Source organism: Colias philodice, chromosome 12 (assembly GCF_061535455.1).
Source record: "Colias philodice isolate Cphi_HAF_F1 chromosome 12, ilColPhil1 Martin Lab GWU primary, whole genome shotgun sequence".
In the NCBI taxonomy this organism is placed as follows: Eukaryota; Metazoa; Arthropoda; class Insecta; order Lepidoptera; family Pieridae; genus Colias; species Colias philodice.
In genome coordinates this window covers 3672052-3697373 of record NC_143097.1, presented here as the reverse complement: position 1 = coordinate 3697373, position 25322 = coordinate 3672052, and the positions used below count along the sequence as shown (strand labels likewise).

Below are 25322 nucleotides of genomic sequence, written 5' to 3'. Positions count from 1 at the left end.
TATTGTTTTCCTTGCAGCGTTTAAATTTTGAGTTTATATTATTAAGTTGTTGCGAGCAGTTTCGTAGAGTGTTCTGGAAGTTTGCCAACACTTGGCTTACGGATTGGAACCGACAATCCTTAGACCGAATATCCGGAAGATTTAATTACATTTCTCACCCTCCAACTTAGCATGATTCCCCTTTTGCAAATTTGTTGATAGCATCTTTAAATCCAAAGAAATTGCATCTTAAGTGATTAAGTTAAATTTAAACTGTTTTAAGTAATTGCAATAGTTTCGTAATTTTGTTTACTGTTTTGTCGAATATAATCTTATATATTGTAATACTAGCGATCCGCCCCGGCTTCGCCCGTGGTGCATATTTACGTTTTCTCTACATAAGAACCATTCTCGTACTTCAAGGAATATAATAAAAAAAGAATTATCGAAATCGGTCCACCCGTTCACGCGTGATGCCGTGACCAAGGAAAACGGGTTTCATTTTTATATACAGGGTGTAATCGTTAAGTGTGCACAGGCAATTATTCCGTAACTATTGCAGATATCAAAAAACTTTAAACTGATACCGAAAGCCCTTTACCTAATGAGTAAAATGACAATAATAACTTTTTAAAAATAAAACGGGAAATATCCAAAAATTTTACATCAAACACGCCCATACATTTAGTATGAGATATGACTATTGACAATCCTCAACATGTAATATGAAATGTTTTCGTTCTTTTTTTTGGTTTTGTGCTGAATTTACTTTGCAAATTTTAATGAAAATTAATTTAGAAACTGTAAACAGAGCTCGATGTGGAATACAATGGTATTCCAAAACGAGGACGTCACTTCGAACATTTGCTTTGAATACAAAATGTATGGGATAATAAATTTTTAAAAATAAAAAGTTGTTATTGTCATTTTACTCATTAGGTAAAGGGCTTTCGATATCAGTTTAAAGTTTTTTGATATCTGCAATACTTACGGAATAATCGCCTGTGCACACTTAACGATTACACCTGTGGATTACACCCTGTATAATTATTGTCAACTAGTGGTCCGCCCCGGCTTCGCCCGTGGTACATATTTCGCAATAAAAGGTAGCCTATGTCCTTTCTCGGGTATCAAAATATCTCCATACCAAATTTCATGCAAATTGGTTCAGCAGTTTAGGCGTGATTGAGTAACAGACAGACAGACAGAGTTACTTTCGCATTTATAATATTGAATAAATATAGTAAGGATACTATTTTCACTATTATATATTACCTTTTTACAATTCATTCATAAATTTTTAATTATAATAACGTTGTCAAAATTGAAGAGTGACATCTATTCAAAAGAAATTTAATGGAAAAGTCGAAGTGCACAACAAACAAATAAATAGGATACCTAAATTATGAATAAACTTGCGAGTTCGTGTAGTGATATTTCTTTAGATAGTCTTGAAAATGATTTTAAAAATAAATCAACAATCAAAGAACAAATTTCTGATGATAAGATGGACACGATCCTAGTGCCTTTTTATGAGAATGATGTGCTAATGAAAGTCCCAAAGTTGAACAAACATAAGCAAAATAAACCAAATCATGAGCGAGAATCGAATTCAAAAGAGCCAAAAAGTTATTTATTGAATAAATATTTGCAATCGTCCAAAAAGACTACATATTTAGATATGTTTCGCAAGCGAATCAGTGGTAACAACAACATCAACAAAAAAGAACAAACAGAGGAGATTCGCTCGACTTCACCTCAAGTAGGTGACACTGAAAGAGAAAGCATAGACGATGCGGGCAACAACAATGAAACCGAATTTTATAATACAGAGGCATACAATGAGATGTATTATGAAAAACTTATAAATCAAGATATGGCATATTATTTGGATCGATCATATGAAGAACTTAAATTTACTGACGATTTAGAGTGCAAATCACAAGATGATATAGCAGAGAATAATTTAAAGAGTGTTTCAGAAGTATCGCAACCTCGAAGGCATGCAAGAAGAGCGACAGCACAACCTATACAAAATTTAAAACTCGGTGGCTTGGGTCCTGACATGGAAAACATAAGACCGAGATTAGAAAGAGCACGAAGCCTGCAGAGGTATTCAGAAAAAGTGAGAATGGCTAATCGTTTAAAGATTTATAAAAAGTCTGTCGAAGAAGAAAACACAAAGAAACACGAAAGACAAGCGTCAGCTTCTCGTCGTAATTCCGCAACTCGTCACGATTCCGGTAAAAAAAAAACTTGCACTAACGAAGATCAAAATAAATCATACCTCGTTAATAAGTCGGTTCAGCAAAAGACATCAATTATCAGGAAAATATATCAAAAATCAAGATCAGCAGATCAAAACAAAAGAATTAAAGATAACCAAATGAACATAAACATACAATCAGACAATCAGGATAGAGGTGATCAAAATATAAAGAAGTGTAAAACTGCTAGAGGCAATGTTCGACATAAAGATAAGAAAGTTGATACTAAATTAGAAAATTCCAGAAGTAAATCGAGTTCAAGAGACCAAGGAGTCAATACAGATCGTACGGAAAATAATGCAAAAATCCAACCAGTAGAAATAAGTTTTTTGGTTAACATTGGAGGAGGACTTCGACCATCAAGTGCTTTAAGAACATTGGAAGAAAAACATAAACAATATCAAGATAAAGTAAAAGGGTTTACGGCTGAGTTTTAAAATTAATTTTATGTATTGTTTTATTAAATGTTATTTTATCAATAGCATTTTCTTGTTTTCTTGATTCATTGAGACATTTACAGCTTACATTGAATAACTTAAAGAACAATATTATTATGATTCTAATTGCATTATTCGATACATTTTCATTGTAGGTATTTCACCATTTACTTCGTATAAAGCTCTAATGGTCCATTGAAAAGTTACATTTGGGGTCGCATTTTTTAGAGGACGCAATTTTATTTTTTTGATGTGTAGGGGGGGTCAGTGTGAAGCTATCACTAAGTTTGTGGGGTCGCCACCCTTGTCCCACGGCCGCCATCTTGAAAATAGCGGTTGAAATGGTTTTTACGATATATCTCTTAAACTATTTATCTGATAATAAAACAATGTTAACATTATTCGTTGCAAATTAAATTCTCTACAACTTAGGTTCAGTAACTTTTTGTCGTAGAACTATAAACAAAAAAGTTATAAGCGAAAATGTTCAGAAATTAGAGATGTTTATATTTTTCAATAAAACTTTTTTTATAAGTTTACGAAGAAATTATATCAGACCATTTTTGTAGATTGTTTTTCGTAGAACAACTTTTATTTATAACATTTTTTCATTAAGTAAATAGCTAAGGTTTTACAGCCATCCGAAGTGAGTACTATTTTAAGTACTCTTTACTATACAGAATACGATATATTATGTGTGTGTAATAATAATTTGTCACCAGTAATTATTTTATTTTTGTTATAATAATATTTTTAATAATTAATTTTACAATATTATTAATAATTAATTATTGAATCTTTTCCCCACAACCCAGGAGGTAGAGTCTGGAAGTGCGTTTTTTTTTACGTCGAAAAGCAGGGCTGAAATGTTCTGCAGTGTGCTTCCATTGTTGTGGAGTCTGGGAAAAGAGCCAATAGCCAATTTATTATGTATAGTTACTACTGAAAAATAGTACTCACTTCTGAGCGCTGTAAAACCTTAGCTATTGACTTAATGAAAAAATGTTGTATATAAAAGTTGTTCCTCGAAAAACAATCTACAAAAATAGACTTATATCATTTCTTCGTAAAATGATAAAAAAAAGTTTTATTGAAAAATATAAATAGCTCTAATTTCTGAACATTTTCGCTTATAACTTTTTTATTTATAGTTCTACGACAAAAAGTTACTGAATCAAAGTTGTAGAGAATTTAATTTGCAACAAATAATGTTAAAATTGTTTTATTATCAGATAAATAGTTTAAGAGATATATCGTTAAAACCATTTCAACCGCTATTTTCAAGATGGCGGCCATGGGACAAGGGTGGCGACCCCACAAACTTGGTTTTAGCTTCACACTGACCCCCCCTACACATCAAAAAAATAAAATTGCGTCCTCTAAAAAACTCAAGGTCAGGCCTAAAAAATGTAACATTTCAATGGATCATAATTCAAGATCCTGGTCGATAAAATACTAAGGTATAAGAAATATCTTTCATCACAACAACATTCGCCAACCTAACTTTCTATTTAACACTAAATTATACGTCAGCCACGCGTTTGATAGGTAATCGATTTTTCTAAAAAAGCACATTCACATTTTTAAATACCTAATATAAAAATTTCTCAAAAAATAGCGCGCAAATATGTAGGCACCTTACTTTGGAATTTGCTAATACGCTTTGGTGAGTCCATGCTTAGATTTGTCATTTCCACATTACAAAACAGATAGGTATGTTCTCTTTTTTATTGGACAAAACTTTTTATCACTATAATTATAACGATGGTGAAAGTGGCCTATGTATTGAATCTACATACTAACAACTCACACACCTTTGATTAGGTATTTTTTATATCTCAGAAATTTAATCAGACGTATCTCTATTTAAATAAGATTCGTACATGGAAACGATTGCATAAGTTAAGTAATTATAGCATCGAGTTATATCATATCGGTAAAATGCTTAAGGAATTTCCAAGAGTTCGAGGAAATAGGAAAACTATATTGTTTTATTTCTCTCAATTTTCAACTACAAATAAATAAAATTGTACGTCACACCTTTAATTTTTTTTAATTGTTACCACTGATGAAAGAATTACCTAAAATATGATTTCGTAGGCCTAAGACATTTAACTTGTTTATAATGATTATCAATAGAGATATTTTAATGGCCTGTTTATCAAATTATTTAATTGAATTGGTATTTGGATGTATTTCCTGGAGTAATAGTGGTATGTAATGTTTTTAAGATTAACAAATCCGGATATCACTTCTTATTAAGCCTGTATTCAATCAAAGTTAACATTTAAACGTCCTTCTGTTGCTTTGATAGATGCCTCTTGATAAGATTTTAGGTAATTTGTTAAAAAATAAGTTAACTAACAGGTTTTAAAATTCCTTAACAAATTATCGAGCAAATGTGTGCCGTATTTAAAAGACAAAACAAGAATAGGAAAGTGATAAATAAGGTATATTATGTTTAATGAATATTCAAAAGAATAAACTGTTCTGAGTCTCTGGCATAATAATAGGTAAGTATGTATTTCTGATAATAACTTCCAAATGTTCGCTGATGAAAGTGAAGTAGTCAGAATATGATGTATATGTACCTGCTTATAGTTATTAGATCAAGTCCGGTTTTTATAGAGAAAGTGATTTGTTACACGTAGAATTAAATCATCAGAGAACACTGATAAACAGCCTTGAATATAGATAATCATTAAATATATAGTTATTGGTCCAGTACAATGCTTCACATTAGTGTGTGAAAGGATGAATGAAAAATACTTAATTGTTATTGTACAACAATAAACACAACACAAACAATAACATGATAATTTGTAGAGAGAGATTTAGAAAACAGTAAAATAAATATTTTTCAGGCAACCTGGACATAGAATTACTTATAGGTACTATATTGACATACATATATGTACTTTTAAGTACCTGCTTATGAACTTAGACCAATTTACTATTATGTGCCTACCTCGTCATAAAAGATGTTAATTTGAATAACAATTTTGGATTAAGGTTAATTATTGTAATGACATTCATGAATCAGCATAAATTACGAGTGAATCCATATTTTTGGAAATACCATACATATTCCATAATAATTGCACCAACGAACTTAAACTGTGAAGACATAATAACACTTTCCTACAAATACTGGAATCGACATAAAAACACAATTACACATAGTAAAAATAGAGTTTTACATGATTTTACTATGTAAAAACGTGGTTGTGGAAACGCACAAGAAATTTAATATACTAAATATTATAATAATATTAAGCAGATAGTAATATAATTTAAAAACATGGAGAATGTAGTAGTGCGACTCGTAAAACTTATGCAACTCATTTCTCCGACACATTGGAATGTATTTTTTGCTCAAATTGAAGTGGCACGCCTTAATCAATGCAGCTTAATATTGGCATTGCTGGCTGTTATATGAGATGCCATACATTAAAAAATTATTTATTTCCTTCAGTCGGAATTACATTTGTAAACCAATTGAGTTACAATTGCGTTAGATTGGCTTATAAAATTCTAATTGAAAACTTATTTATCATGATTAAAGATTACACCTTTCGCTTCAAACCAAGTTATTTTTTCCTCTCAAATAGAAAAAAAAAATTAAATACTTAGGTCCATTTAAAGATACCATGATCGGATAGAATTAAAGTTACAATTGACTCTTAGCTTTTCATCTGAGCAACTAAGTGAAAATTTACTATTTAAGCCTGCAAATCCATTTACTTGGACTTTCGTAAATCAAGAAAGCCTTTATTTCTCATCTTGTGAAATTAAGCTACATATTTACATCGTTTTACATACATCAATGATACGGCCGATCTACGTGACGATAGTTATACAATGTCTTCTAAATTCTTATATGTAAGACGTAGGTAATATCTTGGTCTAGTCTTATATTATCTGTGTCTTGGTATTTGGGACATCGTTTCTACTACAAAAACAATTATGGTTCTATCTTTTATTGTTTCAAAACTGTATCTGTTTATTGTCTAGTCTTTGGAATAAAGAACTGAATCGAAAACATTTTCAAGAGTTTGCGAAAACGGAGGACGACTGGTCAATGATTTTGCACGCCTCATAAGCGAAGCGTTGAGGTGGGTACTACTGTCACTTCGCGCAAAACATCTGATTTTTCAAACTTAAAATGTCTTTATGTATCATACATTGCACTTGTAAGATAATACATACACACACATATTAAGAAAAAACACTATTTTTAACGTTCATGATATTTTTGATGTCATTTTTGTTATTTAAACTAGTTAAAAAACAGTTTAAAAAAGTTCTGTCTTGGACGTCCGTGTGTCTGTATGTGCGGATCCTTTTTCTTGTTAGGGTTCCGTAGCCAAAATGGCAAAAACGGAACCCTTATAGTTTCGTCATGTCCGTCTGTCCGTCTGTCCGTCTGTCCGTCTGTCACAGCCGATTTACTCAGAAACTATAAGTACTACAGTGATGAAATTTGATGGGAATATGTGTTGTATGAACCGCTACAAAAATATGACACTAAATAGTAAAAAAAAGAATTGGGGGTGGGGCCCCCCATACATGTAACTGAGGGATGAAATTTTTTTTTTCGATGTACATACCCGTGTGGGGTATCAATGGAAAGGTCTTTTAAAATGATATAAAGTTTTCTAAAAAACATTTTTCTTAAAGTGAACGGTTTTTGAGATATCAGCTCTCAAAGTCGTAAAAAGTATGTCCCCCCCCCTCTATTTTTATAACTACGGGGTATAAAATTCTAAAAAAAATAGAGGTGATGCATGCTAATTAACTCTTTCAACGATTTTTGGTTTGATCAAAGTATCTCTTATAGTTTTTGAGATAGGTTGATTTAACTGTAATTTATTATATTTGCTGCTACGGAACCCTTTGTGCGCGAGCCCGACTCGCACTTGGCCGGTTTTATTAACACGATAGCGACCGAAATACTTTACTAATCGAGTCTTTTTTTTTCTCTTACGCTTGAGTATGCTCAGGAATAGAACCCTTTCATTTTTCAGGGTCTGATTCAATGTGGTTTAATTGTTATTAAATAAACAAAAATAATAATTAATAAATATTTATTAAAAAAAAATTATGAGGCGTGCACTTTTGGATTTTCCAAATTATTTTCATTTGTTTAAATACAATACTAAATGTAAAGATAAAAATTCAATTAACACTGCAATATCTTTAATAGGTTTATCAAAAAAAGCTTTTAATCGCAGACAAATAGGGGAGACCGAGGGGAGTTGAAACAATTTTCACGTTTTGTTTGATATAACTCATACTATTATCAGAAATCTTATGGTACTGGTATCAATCGATAGGTTATTCTATACACTTCCGAATGGTTAGCATAAATAAACGGTAAGCGTTAAAGATGGTGGTTAAAAATTGACTTAATCGTAACAAGTCAACATGTTTCAATTCCCCTCATACCGAGGTAAGATGAAACAGAGGTCGAGGAGAGTTGAAACATAATGATTTTGGGGAGTAATTGGAGCTGCAAAATAAAAATGATGATTTAATTCAAAGGTTTTAATTAAAGCTTATATTTTCAAGTAATCAACGACTTTTATAAGTAATATTTTAATGACATTTCAGTCAAGTAGGTCTAATACAAATAATAAACACCTAAATAACAAAAAATTAACATGCGTAACATCAATTATAATCAGTCAAATCAACAAAATGTTTTACATTTTTATAAAATTAAATCTTTGACATAAAATAGTTAATAATCAGTCGTTTTTTAAGTATGTATTACAATCAGTACCTACTATAAACTATTTAAGGAACAATAATCTACAAAATGTCAAAGACAAAGTTCTCCACCAGCACAAGTTTCATCATTCATGAGCCCACAATTGGCATTTCAAACATTGAGCCCACTTTTCTTTGGATCTGTTATTTGAATATGATTCCATACAGCAAATACAGTAGGATTCCTCTTCTTCTTCATCACTATCTTCGTTTCTTGACAACCTTAACCTTTTTAGTTTTACAGCCTGGTTTTAAACTTATTCTTGCTTTAGTTCATCCAGTAGGCATGCTTAAACAAATAAACACATTAAATCAACAATAAAATCCGATAATCTTCGTACTTTTTAGCTATAATCAGATATTAAATTGAAAACAAGGAGAGTTGAAACAGTCTGTTTCAAATCACCTCGGTGAGAAAAAACCTCCCAATTTTTATTCAAATCACGACCAAGCAGTAAATACACAGAAATCAAATTTACCAAGTATATTTCAAGAATCAATAGATAATAAGTTTTTAAAACGTAAATAACTCAACCCAAAAAACAATACCAATATTAAAGTACGAGCATCGTAAAAAATCATGATATACTTACTTTTTACGATTTTCGGCACATGTCATTCAGAACTACACAACTGCACAACTGACGTCATCGGCATGAACTGACGCGATAGCTGGTGGCGGGAGTTGGTTAAAAAAGACGTTGCCAGATCGCTAACAGTTTTAAGTTCGGAGAAATCGAGACTGTTTCAACTCACCTTTGTTTCAAAACCCCTCGGTCTCCCCTAGATGCTAGAAAGCGTGAATTGCACTTTGAGAATCTTTGTATCATTCTCAAAACTTTAATGTGACAACACGTTAAAAGCCTTTCTATAATTACAAGCCTTAAGACGATACACAAAAAAAAATCTACTGCTTGGCGGGCGGAGTCTAATAGCTCGCTATCGCGAACGCGGGTGTGCGCGAAGTCATTCTTGCAAACTCGCCGCGCTGCCGCTGGCCGACTCGGGACAAACATGTATGGAGTCGTCATACAGTTATAATATTCTTATACATATTATATTTAATTGTTGATTTATTGGTTTTATTTTCTTGCTTATAAACAAATAATCTTCTTTTTAACAACTACTTAGACATTATTAATAATTATTATTATTTCGTAATGTTTACTTTATTACAAAATAATACAGGTTAAGTATAAATAATCTTTAAAATAACAAAAAATATTGTTACTCTGAAAAAATGAAATGGTACTCAATAACGCGGACTACTGAATGGATTTAGATAGAATTTGATGCTGACGTAGATATTACGTCATGCCCAGAAATGAAAGGTAATATTTCTGAAAGTCGGAATGATATTATTTTAAATAAAAAAATTGTTTAAAAAAAACACAAAATATATTGACGCATGTATTTATTTTATGCACTCTATTATAATTGTAATTATTCATTACAAATAATGAAAATAAAATAGCCAGAACAAAGTTAGGCCCTGGTAGGGTAGGTAGGCAGGTACAGCAATGTGAGACGAACACTGGCTTATTTATACCAATAATAATGTATTATAAACATTAAATTAAGTTTACTTTCTAACAACAAAAATACATAATATTAGCTAATGTGAAAGCGAATCAACCAATCATCCCACAACAATGAAATGTGCACACAAATATTCATCCAAATCGGTTCATGTCATTAGGAGGAGTGACTGCAGCGCCATCTTCCGGGCCCAATTGTGTTTCCAGATCACCCAGGAACTCAATTTAATATACTTACACAAAATTTTTAGAAATGAAAACTCACATTACTATGTAAATATGAATATAAATTATAAACCTGTTTTATAACTAAGCAATTTCCCGCACAGGTGTAGTAAGTATAAATGAAATAAATATCAACATCAAATTCTTTATACAACATACTTATCTACCACCTTCTAAGAAATGTAATTCTTGAAATTATTTCGTATTTTTTTTAAATATAATACTACTCCAATGAGCTCCTGTTCCATATTATGTCCGCCATACTTCCACTAAGTTCACCATGATTTTTTATTTCTTTGCACTTTGTTGCTTTTTGCTAAAAATGGAATCATGCGATAAAACCAGTAGAGCTTTGATAACATACATTTTTGACTGAATAAAGGTACTTACGAAGGAGTGGATTCACATTGTGAACAATCAGTGGGTTTATTTTCCTTCTGGATTCCGGATTTCTGAACAGATTATTTATGCTATAAATGAAAAAATCTTACACATTCATTATGTACTTAAAACAGGGGTACATATCAAACATCGTCTATAATACAATTATCATCAAATTTAAAATAAAACTAACTTACTTCATTAATTTGTTCCAATTGTAAGCATTCTTTTTCCTCCAACCTTTATGTTTCTTCTTCTTATTTTCTTTATTGTCCCCATTTGTCTCATTTTGTCTTATCGTGTTGTCACCCTTTTTTACGATTGCGCGAGCGACACAAGTTCCCCGTGTGACGGCCGTAGCGGGAATGACTCGTGCAGCGATCGGGGTAGGAAGGTACAGGGCGGCTCTCGCTATATTGGCTGGTCGCGCGCTAATTTCAAGTATTTCTTGTTTATTTCAAAACCATCGCATATTTCAAAATTCTAACACGGTAGACGTATAGGTTGTATATTTTATAGTTAATATCCAAAAAGTCGTAACTTTACGTTTGTTATTTTGAAGATGCCAGAGATTAAAAAAAAATAACAATGATAACTTTGTATTTTTTTTCTATCGAGAAAATATCATGGAATCATGTTTCTAAAACGGTAGACGTATTGTGTTACTATTGAACTAACTTGTCAAGAATTTTCATCACGACAACTTTAATAATATAAAAATTACGAAGGTTTGAAAAGGGCCGTAAATGTTAGAAAAATTAATTCATCACCTTAATCACCAACAAAGTTCACAGAGCATGCGTAATGTATAATATCCTCAGATTTGATTAATGGATCAAGTATTGCTTGTTAAATATTTCAAAAGCAAATTTCTGCGTGCAGGCATGTGCCGTCATGGAAATATACGTACATACAAGGATTGCAAACTACATATTATTAAAAGGTTTGAATTTTTTCGTAGAATGGAATGGTGTAATGTTTTTGTAGGAATAGTTACCAGATAACCCTCCGGAAGTGTCAGGTATATATATGTAGCGTGTATTTAATAAGCAAATATAATATGACTATAATCTATAACGCTTTTAAATTATTATAAAGCTGAAGAGTTTATTTGTTTGTTTGAACGCGGTAATTTCGGGAACTGCTGGTCCGATTTGAAAAATTCTTTAGGCTATAGGCTATATATCATCTCACTAAGGCCTACAGGAGCTGAGCAATACGGGTAAAACCGCGGAGCACAGCTAAAAGTAGGTATGTAGGTATTGTTGTTCACACCTTATGTTAAACAGTACCTGTATATTGTAAGCACTCTATTAATTCACAAAAATAGTATACCTAATGCCATAATTATAAAGCACATAACCCACGACATGTTTTGTCTAGTGAATTTATATGCAACACTAATTTAATTCAATTTCAGCCTCGCCTATTGTTGCAAGAAAGTGGACCATGTATTATAATGGTATTATGTGTTATTATGTTAATGCTGATGTAAGTATATGCAAATTATATCGCACAATGTTACTGCATCGTCTTGTTTATGATTATTTAATATTTTATGTCCCAAATAGTACATTCGTTACGCCCTGAATAACGCAGTTTGTGGAAAAATCTCGAAAAAGAGAATTACGATATATGAAGGAAGTAGGTAACAAAGTTACAAATAGGTATTTGTTTTAATTTACATATTTTGTGATTTAACAGCTCAATTTCAACATTTTGGTATAAATATGTAATTCTATATTACATTTAAAATATCAAAATTGAGCTTTGAAATAAATTTTATCCGCAAAATTCATAAAAATGTCTTTATATTTCACTGGAACAAAATACAGCGCTATGCACTCTCCGAATCTGTCTCGCCTTTGGAATTAAACTTATATTTCCCTAGACACCGCGAGCATATAAAAATTAATGTCATTTCCTCAGACCGTGAATAGTTTGATATTTTACGGTTCGAACAGATTATATAATTTAAATAAAAATAATATAATACAGCTAGTAACTGAACGACTTATAGGTAAATCCCTACTCCCTAGGAATAATAAACACGAAATTAATCTTCTTATCTTATTATATATAAAATTCTCGTGTCACAATGTTAGTCTGCATACTCCTCCGAAACGGGTGGACCGATTCTCATGAAATTTTCTGTGCATATCGGGTAAGTCTGAGAATCGGCCAACATCTATTTTTCATATGCACCACGGGCGAAGCCGGGGCGGACCGCTTGTAATTTATAATTATGTTTCGGATGTCTAAACACATTCCGGTAAATTTTGACATACAGGTTGATAGATATGGAGTTTTTTGTTAAATATAACCTGTCCATATGGGTTCAAAATCCAAGGAAAATAGGCAACATGCGAAAACGAAAAGTATGCGAAAATGGCGCTACAACTTGAAATGCACTCTAGCCGAGTCGTGTATTTAAAGTTAGATGATTTATATAGATGTTGAAATAAAGATAATTCTTATTTAATAGGACACGTTAATAAATGTCCTTCAAGAACATTAATAGGAGAAAAAGAGAGAAAACAAAAACTATATCCCATGTTCTATGTTCCTAACTATTTGTTACATGGTAACACAACAATCTATTAAGTATACTTAATATTTAATCCAATGACCAGTGGTCTCTCGGCCTTTAATTCACATGTCACTGTGAGGGCCCTTCACATTAATACAAGCATCTTGTCATAACACGAAGTGGCCCTTTTGAAAATGAATACATAATTGATGTTATGTTGGCGCTTCGTTCATATTGTAAGTAAAACTATATTACAAAAACAACAAGTAGGTACTACCTAATTACGGTGATCAATTATTTTAATATTCCTCCCCAAAAAACAAATAAGGGGCCGTTCAAGTATTACGTAAGCACCAAGGGGGGGTGGGGGGGTGCCTGTTTTGCTTATTTTGGATGACATGGGGGGTGGGGGGGTCTAGATGATGATTACGTCATTGTTAGTTATTTAAGTTTTTTCGGGGATTCTCGCAAATAATACATATGCGTAGGCACTCGCTTTGAGAACTGATTAGGGGAATTACCGCGCGCTATTCACTTGTCTAATAATTCACTCTCGTGCCGGCCGGCTGCATGTGCGCATCTATCAGTATTGTTTTGTTTGGATTCTAAACGTATTGTAACTTGTAAGCATTGAAAGTTATCATATTTGTGTTTATGTTGATGCAATCAGCCAAAGTTTAACGTTTTAATTATTTGATGAACTGATGTGCATTATTCAAAATTTAGAGCACCAAGATGTTGAATGGCTCGATGAGAGTGACGTAGACATTCCAAAATCGGATGAAAGTGAGCAGACTCACAACAATGAGCAGCAATGCAATGTCATCGATAACTTAGAATCATGGATTCAGGTTTGGACTGAAGACTGTTAATGTGTTCCGAAAATATTCTTTATGTTAGTTATGTTCTTTATTTCTGATTATATTTTTTTGTCATTTACTCTATATGTATCAGTTAAACCTAATATTTTCATGAATTTTCCTATTTTAAAAATAACAATATAAAAAAAACATTTATTACTAAAAATGTTTACGTAAGCATAGGGGGAGGGGGTAAGTGCTTTGCTTACTTTTGATGACAAGGGGGGCGGGGGGGTAAAAAATGGTAAGAAATCTGCTCACGTAATACTTGAACGGCCCCTAAGTGTAAGTAGGCAAATATATAGGTAAATAATGAGTTTGAAATACTTACAAATCCTAGTATATAGACTCTATCTAGATTTTTGAACGTAAATTATACCTAAGCATTTAATTGAATCTTGGACTTTTGGTCGAAAAATAGCCCCACAAATAAAAGCTTGTTATGATACACTTACAAATTGTTTAAAACACTTTAATGTTTAGCCAACATTGATGCAAACTTGCACAGGCTAATTGCAGTTTAATTAAATATAGGTAATCTCCATAAAGTGGTGGTGAAAGGACGAAATCCGGACCGCGCTCCAGTTAACAACGTTGCGCAAACGCATGGATATGGTCTGAGATCGAAATGGAACATTCTTCCTTGTTACTGATTTGTGAAATTAATGACGACATTTTCCGATAGGTGACTGTTTTGTTGATAGAAATATAGAGATTTAACAAACGAGTGTACCCTTTGTACCTAGTACCTACATGGTACCTACACTTTGCTTTAAGGTATATGAGATGAGATATGGTATGAAATGAAAATAGGTTTCTTTTATAAGTTCGAGTTGTGTTTTAGCTTTATGTGTAAAACATTAAAAATTAAATACTGATTTGTACTTTCTTGCGGTCCGCACGCGCTGCGAAATTTTTTGTAACCGGTTCAGTAGTTCCTGAGATAAGCGCGTTAAAAGTTAAAACAAACAAGCAAACTCTTCAGCTTTGTATTATTAATAGATAAAGATATGTGTATAATATGTACATTAGTACTGCAATTTTGGAGTGAGATACCTGCAGGTGGCTTTGTCTTAAATTTCTAGAAATATGTATTTATTGTCCAGTTTATTGCAAAAACAGGCGATACCATTCACTCACATTACATTTAACTAATCAATATTCCTACCCAGCCATTTGTTCACCAAATAGTGGTTTTATCTCTCACAAATCTTCAGTTATATGCACGCAATGTTCTTACCTATCTCTTTACACAATCGCTTCCTATTTTGAAATTTGTTCAAGCGAAATTTAATTTGCCTTTACATTTTTAACTGACTTCATAACAGTTTAAGTAATTAAATAAATTTAATAAGAAATCCACTCCACCCATGGTCAGTATCACAGTCAGAAAATACATGAGAAGCTTAGGTACACTTACTTACTTTTTAACTTACACTTACTTATGCAGAAGGTACCTAAACAATGGCTACAATATGAATTTATTTTGTAATATTTGAAATATGCATTCATATCTGATTATACGTGTGCCTCGGAATTACTAGTTTCTAGTAAATAATCACAGTATTTCTTCCTTGCTCGCAATCTATTGATTACAGATCACAAAATCGTTTCAATAAGCTTGAGTCACCATTTATTGTACCATTTAAATAATAATATATCAAATAACAAATAAGAAAATAAATATAAATAAATGTACTCGCTGTAGTGTGTTTAATTTTTTTTTTAATTTCTAAACTGTATACATACAGTAAATTTTTTCTAAATTTCTTAAAAAAATTTACAATACTAAGTCTTTTTTATCATGGACCATCAAATATTTTTCATGGCAACTTTTTGGTATTTTTATGAACTAGACAACTAGGATATTAAAATGTAAAATATCTACATGTTTAAAATTTACCTAATAGGTATTAGGTACTAAGTATAATGATTATAAATCAGTTAAGGGGGCGCATAAAGCAAAATAACCAATCTTCTATTAGATGATACGTGTAATATGCAAGACCAAATCTAAAAAATAAAATATATATCAAACTAGATGATATGTTCAACGATTCTGTTTAATCAAAAACATAAAATATTAAAATTTACTTGATAAAAAAAAATCACCAAGTTAGCTCTAATTTTCACACTTTTACGTTTTCTACTTGACATGGTAATATGTACTTATTATGATTTTTTTTTCATAAACAATTATATTAAAACATTTGCAAGATATTTGTCAGAGCATTTTGTTTAATTACTTTTAGTTTTGGTTTTATCTGCGATAAACCACTTTTATCGTGACCAAGCGCCGATAAGCGCTTATAAGTTTCAAGCTTTCTTTCTGAATACGCCCAAAGTCAAACGTTTATCTCGAGAAAAAAAGAGCGCCAAAAGTGGTTTATCGCAGATAAAACCAAAACTAAAAGTAATTACACAAAATGCTCTGACAAATATCTTGCAAATGTTTTAATATAATTGTTTATGAAAAAAAAATCATAATAAGTATTACCATGTCAAGTAGAAAACGTAAAAGTGTGAAAATTAGAGCTAACTTGGTGATTTTTTTTTATCGAGTAAATTTTAATATTTTATGTTTTTGATTAAACAGAATCGTTGAACATATCACTTTTAATTATTATTAGTCGATAAAAAATAAGCCACATTAAAATAGTGATTTCTAGAATGTTTATTATAGGTCTACCAGAATCTGATGGCATATTTATATTTAAAAAATAAAAGATTTTCATGTGGCAACTTTATTTGACAACTATCAAATTGGTTGTCAAATTATTTGTGTTGATGATAAATTTTTAGGATTTTGTCTTCAAAATCTTCGAAATGTTGATAAAACCGCTGCGATCACAAGCAAGAGGTGTTGTTTACAATGTGTATAGGAAAATATTCGATGAAGAAGGGTCAAACACATCACAATTTTCAATTTTAAGGCGCATGAAAGATTTTATTGATAAGTTGGACTTACCCGTTTTGATACTTTAAATTAAAAATGTTATAAATAGGTAACTATAATATTGTTTGTTGATTAAAATATAATTTTATAAAAACTTATTACAGGAGTTTCCAATTCGGCTATTTGTCAAGTCCAAGGTGTACAAGTCAATTTTATAATGTGTTAATACTTACGAAAATAAACATGATTTTATTTTATTATTGTTTTATTTTATAAAAAATTATAAACAATCGTTTAATATATGTAGTAAATAAGTTTTGATCTGCATAATCATTACATCCATATTTTCACATGCCATAATTATATATATTCAAATATAGGTATGTGTAAATACATAATACATATTATGTATTACCTTTAGAAAAGTAATATGTATATTATACATGTAATAAGTACCTACATAATAATACGTGGATATCTCATTATTAAATACAGTATTATCCACTTGTGTAATGTGACTAAAGATATTGAGGATAAAATAAAAAATACACAGTATCAAGATCGTTCAGTCCATTTTCCCTAGGGTTGCACACTCAAAATTTTGATTGCCCAAATTGCCATGAGATTCTGGTTTACCTATATTAAATAGTTGACCATAAAATGTTATGAACCCTAAGTTCTAAGTCTGGTCATAGCCCATAGGTAACCTTCTCACGGATGATCAAGGCTACTCATAATTTAATTATATTATAGTCTGTGGAAATTGTTATAATTGACATTTGTGTAATATTTATTGCATCAATTCTAGACGGTTCTGGATGGCTCTATCCGCTTATAAATATTTATTTTCGTGTTGATTCTATGTAAATAGCGTTGAATCGGAAACAATTTGGGCTTCAATGATTTCGCATAGGTACTATGTTTATACGTACGAGTAGATATCCCATTTAAAATCTCATAAAATATAATACGCTAAAACGTTGAAAAAACAAAAGGATTTTCGCGAGACAGTCGGAAGCAAGGATTCCAAGCTACCCACCTCCTCTTCCTTCCTACAATTCCTTTAACCTCGCAAAGGCTCTTGCAAAAGGGTGAAACTCTCAAATGAAAAGTTTCCATGACCATTATACAATAAAATTCATAAATGTAATACGTAACGCACGTAACGTAATAATACGTAGATAATGTGCGATAAAATTCATAAACGTTTCATATTATGTTTTTGTAGGGAAATGATGAAGAACAGAGCCTACCCATAATTAAGTAATTAACTGCAATAATGTATCAAATTATAGATTATTGCTGCTGTAAGTAGTAGAATAGAAAAATATATAGATTGAATCATACTTCCGTTCTCGATAAAAAGCTCATCCTACGTTTTTAACTACACATTAATTGAACTAATTTCCTGTCTTTGAGACTGACCTAACCTTTTCAACTTAAATGTACCTCTAGGTTAAAAACAGTTAAAAACGCGTTCGCAATTCTACGAACATTCGATATCATTTAAAAGTAAAGCATTTCGACATAAACTCAATTTAGTTTACGACTTCTGCACGAAACGTAACATTAAAATATCAACGAGGTGTTAAAAATTGTGAATAATTAATTTACAGTCTTCGAAGTGATGCTAAACGATAACTTATTCATTATTTTTATGAAGCTGTTAGTATACATAAATTGTTGATTTGAATAGTTTTTATGTTAAAATTTCCAAATAGCGCCAATTCCGATACCTAACTACAAGTTTATACTTGACCTTTCAGCCCCATATTAAACTCGAATTATTTTTTATCTATATCATGAGTCTGGTTATATCCATATAAACATCAAATGAATTCTAGATAATCAATACTAATGCATACTTATGTTTTTCCAACTAAAATTCTAGTTCGAAAACACGAGCATATATTAGCTATAAGTAGTAGTTTGATAAAATCTAGGCGTATAATTGATAAGGTTCTATTCAAGCCCGACTCTCCAAATTCAGACTTTATAAGTACTTAGTAATTGGTTATGTAGAACGAATCGAAAATTCGATTGAGGCTGCATAGACCTATAGTTTTACACTTTACAATTTGAAAGCTAACAGCTTATTTTACTTTGTAATAGTAGCACCATGTCTGGTTCACTACATACAAAAGACGATTAATGCCATCCGTCTACCAATAGATGCCGCTAAGTGTATCATTTTAACCAGCAAAAAATAAAATTAGATTTAATTGCAATTTCATTGCTTTTTATAATTTTTTACATACTTTTGTAAATGGAACCTACCTATTTAATTTAATTTTCACTCGATTTTAACTAATTTTACAGAAAAGTTTATATTCAAAACAACGCCATCTCATGAAACTACTATAAACAAGTTATTCTCCTCCGATTTGGCGATGCTAAACGAATACTAGATGGCACTAAGACGTTTTTACGTTACTTTTCACGTTTTTAACACAGACTAATAATAATATCACAGACCACAGACTAATAATAATATACTACGTTTTTAATACATAACCTCATTGCCTTTGCAGTACCTATAAAAAATATTGTAAATGGGTTAAAGCCGTTATTAATTATTACTAACTGCGTTCCTGTAGCGGCTTATATTAGGTAGGTACCTAGTGTATTGATCGTTTTCATACGAAAAATGAATTGTCGGAAAACTTGCGAGATTGTGTGAATATTTGATTGCAAGATCTCATTACAAAATAATATACATAATACAACCTATACTTAAACCGTAGTAAGTATATTATTTCTAGTCACATTTAATTATAAGTATATAAATTATAAATAAATATTAAAGGACAATATTACACAAATCGACCTAGTCCCACAGTAATCTCAATTAAGGCTTATGTTGTGGGTACTAGACGACGATAAATATAATTTAATATTTTATAAATACATATATAGATAACACCCAGACCCAAAAACAAATAATCAAGTTCATCACACAAATATTTGCCCTGACCGGGGATCGAACCCGCGACCGTCAGCACAGTAGGCAGTTACTTTACCTCTGCGCCAACCGCGTCGTTAAGAATATCAAGAAATCATCATAATGATAATAAATCGAAACTAAAGTTAAATACCTACCTACGTCATCTTGTTTTATTTTCTAAATAATCCTATCAGATTACCTTTATATGAAGTATTAACCAAAAAGTTTTGAGATTTAAACCGTAGAAAAGGTTTTGAATGATCCTTTGCGTTTTTTTTCTTTATGCGCCTAAAATTAAATATTTCGACATCGATTCCCATTAAGAATGAAGTATTTTCCCGTTATAAAAAGTAGCCTATGTTCATCAGGTAGGTATAATTTTTGCTTCGAATGGTGAAATAATTTTTCAAATCAATCCAGTAGTTTCGGATCCTATTCAATACAAACAAACAAACAATCAAATCATTTCTGTTTTGTAGATAAATACGAAAGTTACTCCGTCATAGTAGGACAAAATAGAAAATAGTGGGACCACGAGAAAATAGGTATTCCCGCACGCGTCTGAACCGATTTTGACGGAAATTTCGATATACATACACGGTACATACCTACGTTGAAAAAGGACATCTCAATTTTGTTGCATAAATAGGATTCAAGGTGTAGGAACAGGGATTAAATAAGGCACACGGTTGAAGCCGTAGAATGAAAGTTGGTAATTTATAAGATTAATTTATTGTAAAATAAACTACTTCATTTTACTTAAACATACCTATTCTATTTATCATTCATTGACTTATCATAAACTTTTGAGTCTAGTTAGGTACTAGTACCTATTATGTGAAAAATTTGAAAAAAATGTTTTCTTTAGGAAATTATTAGCATTAATTACCTTGTCTTGTCATTAATTTATTTACCTACTTGGTAATAATCGGTCGAACACTTGTTTAAAGTTTATTTTCCTTGTCTTTTCCAGGTAATCTAAATTATTTAATTTTTGCAGTAGGTAATTAATTCATTTCGGCTTGAACAGACAAGGCCATTAGGTGAAGCGAGATTGCCAAATATGGGTGATCTGTAGGACTGTAGATTGCCGTCCTGCTGTCGAGCGTTCGCGGTACGGACGCCGCGCTGTTGCCGCACCGTGCATTTTGTATGAAAACAAACGACCGGCCGTGCGCCGTACGACAAACGCACAGCTGCGGCACTGTAGCGACTAGCGGTCCGATACGAAACGCATAAATTGAAAGAGCCATAAGTGTTGGAACAACATTCCACCACCATTTAACCAGTTTGACAAATATTAATAATTTTCGTTTCCAATACCGGAGACATATTTTAAAATCCTGTTCTAACCCTGCATTTGTATCGAATTACAGTTTACACATAAACTTTAATTAAATATTTATTTTATTTACTGGTTATAATATAACATAACATTATATAGACCGTTATTTTCTGCCTATTTATCATTATAATTATAAACATTGTAAGTATATGTTAACGGAAATGTATGTAATCCGTCATTGTATAAAATTCCCAGGAAATGTATGTAATTCCTAAAATCGCATGGAAATGTGTGAAATAAATTATTTTATAGTACACATTTCCTAGGAAATCCATACATTTCCTAACTAACAGTCGGAAATGTATAACATCTAAGATATTGGAAGGTCAAGGTACGCGGGACGAGGGGTATGTATGTCGCAATCGGATTGTATAATCCGCCGAATTACAAACGGCCGGCATTTTGTAATATGCCGAAAATTCGTAATCAGAATTTTTTGGTTTGGATAAGGGGGTGGGTTAGGTTAGGTTCGTGTTTTTTAGAACTATACAGAACTGGGAACTTTAAAAAATTCATTTTGTTACTTTTATTAGTAGGTACGATCCTTATAAGTATTTTAGTGTATTCAACCAACTTAAAAAAGTGGGACTATTTTACAACAATTTGAATATGAATTGTATTATTGTATACAATATCGAAGCTTTTTAAGAAATGTATAAAGTACTTTTTTAAGAATTATTATCATACATAATATTATGTTACCGGCAATATATTAAACCCGGCATTGTATGCAATTCTTAGTAAATGTAGGTATGTTATTCCGAGAAACAGTCGGAATTAAATAAATTATATGTATATCATGTTTTAACTGATGTATTTATTTATTAGTATTTATCATATTAATAGAAATATATCTTTCACATAATATACTCATGTTAAATTATCATTATATACAATTCTAGACTGAAACTCCAATAGTCACTTGGGGTCACTGAAAATCAGTGGTGGTGAGGTATTAATCACCTTGCCATCATATACTGAGTTGGCTCCATTTGTCAGGTCACTCACTGCCACATTACAGTTCTTAGGAATAAGATTATTTTTATTTAATTATTTTTCTTTTTATTTCTTTTTGTTTTTCCTTCGTTTATAAATGTATCTCGTGTTGTGATCTTGACAATAAATATGTTTTATTTATTTATTTATTTAATGTCCCTTACTGCATGCTTTTCATGCAGTTGTCCGCACAATATGTATTGTGGTCTTTGTCCATACACACTTTCTCCAAAGCCCTGCTTTGGTCTTGTTTGATGTATAAGCTCCTGTATATTAGTAAAAGTTAATCAAATATTTAATTCTTATTTCTTGAAATTTGGTATAGTATTCTTTGTGTGATACAAATCAAAACCAACAGTCAGGTTAGGTAGACTACAATTTACAAAACTGGCAGGGTTGCCATGCAATGGTTGGTGGTTAATGAAACACTTGACTCGACTGTAAGCTTGTATTGAAACTGCTTAAACTGTAGAACAACAGGACTATATATTCTAGACGCACACATACAATAGATTACACACTACACTGTAAACTGTAGAATTAATATTAAAGACATAGTTCACTATATATTTTGTAGTCTTTGATTATTTATACAACAGACTAGAAATAAATACTATGTATGCGATTATACCTATTCTAGCCATCCATTTTCGTGTTCCTTAAAATTAAGTACATCTTAGTCAAAGGGCAACTTATTGTGCCCTTGCCCGTAATGCACTCATAATAATTTTAAGTTGAATGTTTGTCATTCTTTATGTACCAAACACAGTCACGGCCACGGCGCTCATTCCATTTTACTGGTATTAAAACAGATGAAATCCTTCATGATCCCATATCCTTCTTAGTAGCAAATGTAGAAATCCATAATCCATAAATCCATAATTGTGTCTACAATGTTTTTGTGGAGAATCGTATTTACATTTGGGATGGATTAATTCTTCTCCTCTCTTGAACAAATTTGTTATTGCGAACGTAAGCAATAAGTCTGTAATAAAACAATCTTATATTGGGTTACAAATCCAGAAACCAATCATTAAAAATCATGTTTGTAAAAATTTATGTTCAGAGAAAATATCAGTTTACCATATAAAGCTTATTTTCTGCCTGTAGATTCTACATAACCTCACAGTCCATCAATCATATTTAGCACTTATTTTTAAAATATTAGTCAACAATTAAAAACGAAAACAAACAAAGCTTCTCGTTTTGGTTTTGACAGAATCTCGTAAATAAACTGAACTAAATACCAGTCATAATAATGTAGGTACTCTGTGAGTCAGCTTTGTCCTTGGCTTTGTCTAATTAAAAATCCGAGTAGGTACAAAATCAGTGTTGCCAACTTTTTTTTTCGAACCCACATATTGGAGCCTCGTGGCCCACCAGAAATCCACTAAAGTAATCGGTCTTTAAAACCACCAGAAAAAACACTAAAAAATATCCAGAGACATGTAAATATTGAATGCCCGTTGGCGAATTTTTTGCGAGTTATTTGTAAATAACATCTATTTTGAACTAAGTAATTTTTATTTTTGTTACAATATATGTATTTAAAGATCATCTTCAGAAGAATCTTCTTCTAGAGTTTCAGTATGTGAAGAATAAATTTCTATGAAAGAAATTTTTGTGTGGTTTCGGCATATTTAATGTAAAACCCTTTTAAGGTAAAACTATATTACTTCACAAAATTAATTAAAATACGACAAGCTAGAGGCTACCGCGCGGCCGCGGCATTACCAATACCGACTGATTGTTTATACAGATTGTTTTTGTACACAAATATAGAATGTACAATGTACATATAACCTTTTGAATCAAATCATACTTTAGATCAATAGTAATAAAGTCTATAATCAAAAATATTCAAGCAATAGACAAACAACTTTCGGGGAATTCCCGTATGTTCGTTCTGTTACCAACATGACACAAAATCATACCCTTGTTTCACATAGTTCAAGTCGTTCTTTTTGAGTATTTATGTAAATCTTTCTATTGGTTGAAACTCGTACCTTACCACTAATTGAACTCATCTAAACCACTAGGAAAATCCACCAGCCACTAAAACCAATATTTGTCCGCTAAATGGGGGAGCTAAACCACCAGATGTAGTGGAAATTCCACTGAGTTGGCAACACTGTACAAAATATTATGTTGACAGTTGACAGTTGTCAAGTGTGACGCCAAAGACTTGAAAATAAAAGGTACGTGTACATATATTTACATTAGTGCCATCTAGTGGCTCTGGAAGGAAAAGAACATCAAGTCTGTGTTTAACGTGCCATCTAGTGTGTTAAAAGCAAAATACCAAGAGATATAATCGAACATGTAGTACGTTTATTCCCCACTGGCGCTTTAATTGCGTAAATTTATAGTGCATATTTTTTTGTATGGAGTGAACCGTCTGTTGTATACGTAGTATATTATTATTAGTCTGTGGTAGCACAGATGATATATGTTATACCAGTATTATATTATCTGTGCTAATACTATCTAATAGGCACTTCCCTGAATTATATAGCTAGGTAAATAGCTACTCACACAATTTTAGTCTAGTTCATCATTATTTATATTAGTAATTGATTTATAAGAGTAAAATTGGCTATGAAATAATACAAGTGAGATTCTATAGCTAATTCGATTCCTAATTAATTTGTTTTGGATGAGTTTGAAGCTATCACGCAGCGGGAGGGAAGTTAAAAACACAGTGGTTGGTCAGTAGGCATTAGTAAACTAATTTTCCCTGAGAGCCTTTGATATTTCTACTAACTTCGTATTACTGATTTTCCCAACGATATTATGTAATAAATGTACCTACCCTATACCTAGTTACAATTGTTTTTTTTTTGTATCGCTGTTTGCCCAGGAGGGCTTCTATAGCTTGATCGGGCTTATAATTATTACAATTGGCAAACATACAAATACATATAGAGAATACCTTCAAAAAATTTATTGGAATTCTTATGGAATGATATTAATAGGTAGTTTAAATACATATTTTTCATAACAAATCAATCATCTTACGGCTTATAATTATTATTAAAGTTCTAATGTAAATGTTAAGGTCATATACGAGAAAAAATAGGAGGTAAAAACTGTGATGAGACTTTATGGCATGTTTTATCGTATAAAAAAATAACATTATTTGTACACATATT

The 25322-nt window shown here is 31.4% G+C and overlaps 2 protein-coding genes and 1 long non-coding RNA gene across 4 annotated transcripts in view; 1 reads left to right on the top strand and 2 right to left on the bottom strand.

Moving 5' to 3' along the window:
• Positions 1 to 25322, bottom strand: part of LOC149483868 (uncharacterized) — an 85260-nt gene that overhangs the window by 46649 nt on the left and 13289 nt on the right. The window lies entirely within an intron of this gene.
• Positions 1364 to 2683, top strand: LOC149483870 (uncharacterized). Its single transcript, XM_089702028.1, has one exon. The coding sequence runs from the start codon at positions 1385 to 1387 to the stop codon at positions 2681 to 2683; it is 1299 nt and encodes a 432-aa protein (XP_089558154.1). The 5' UTR covers positions 1364 to 1384.
• LOC149483869 (uncharacterized) lies at positions 9894 to 11343 on the bottom strand. Its single transcript, XR_016316443.1, has 3 exons — positions 10797 to 11343; positions 10609 to 10688; positions 9894 to 10534 (listed from the first exon to the last, which is right to left on the bottom strand). It is a non-coding gene; the product is annotated as an uncharacterized LOC149483869 (long non-coding RNA).

Bases quoted from the DNA above. Each gene is read 5' to 3' on its own strand.
- LOC149483870 (XM_089702028.1), top strand. From the start codon at position 1,385: ATGAATAAACTTGCGAGTTCGTGTAGTGATATTTCTTTAGATAGTCTT.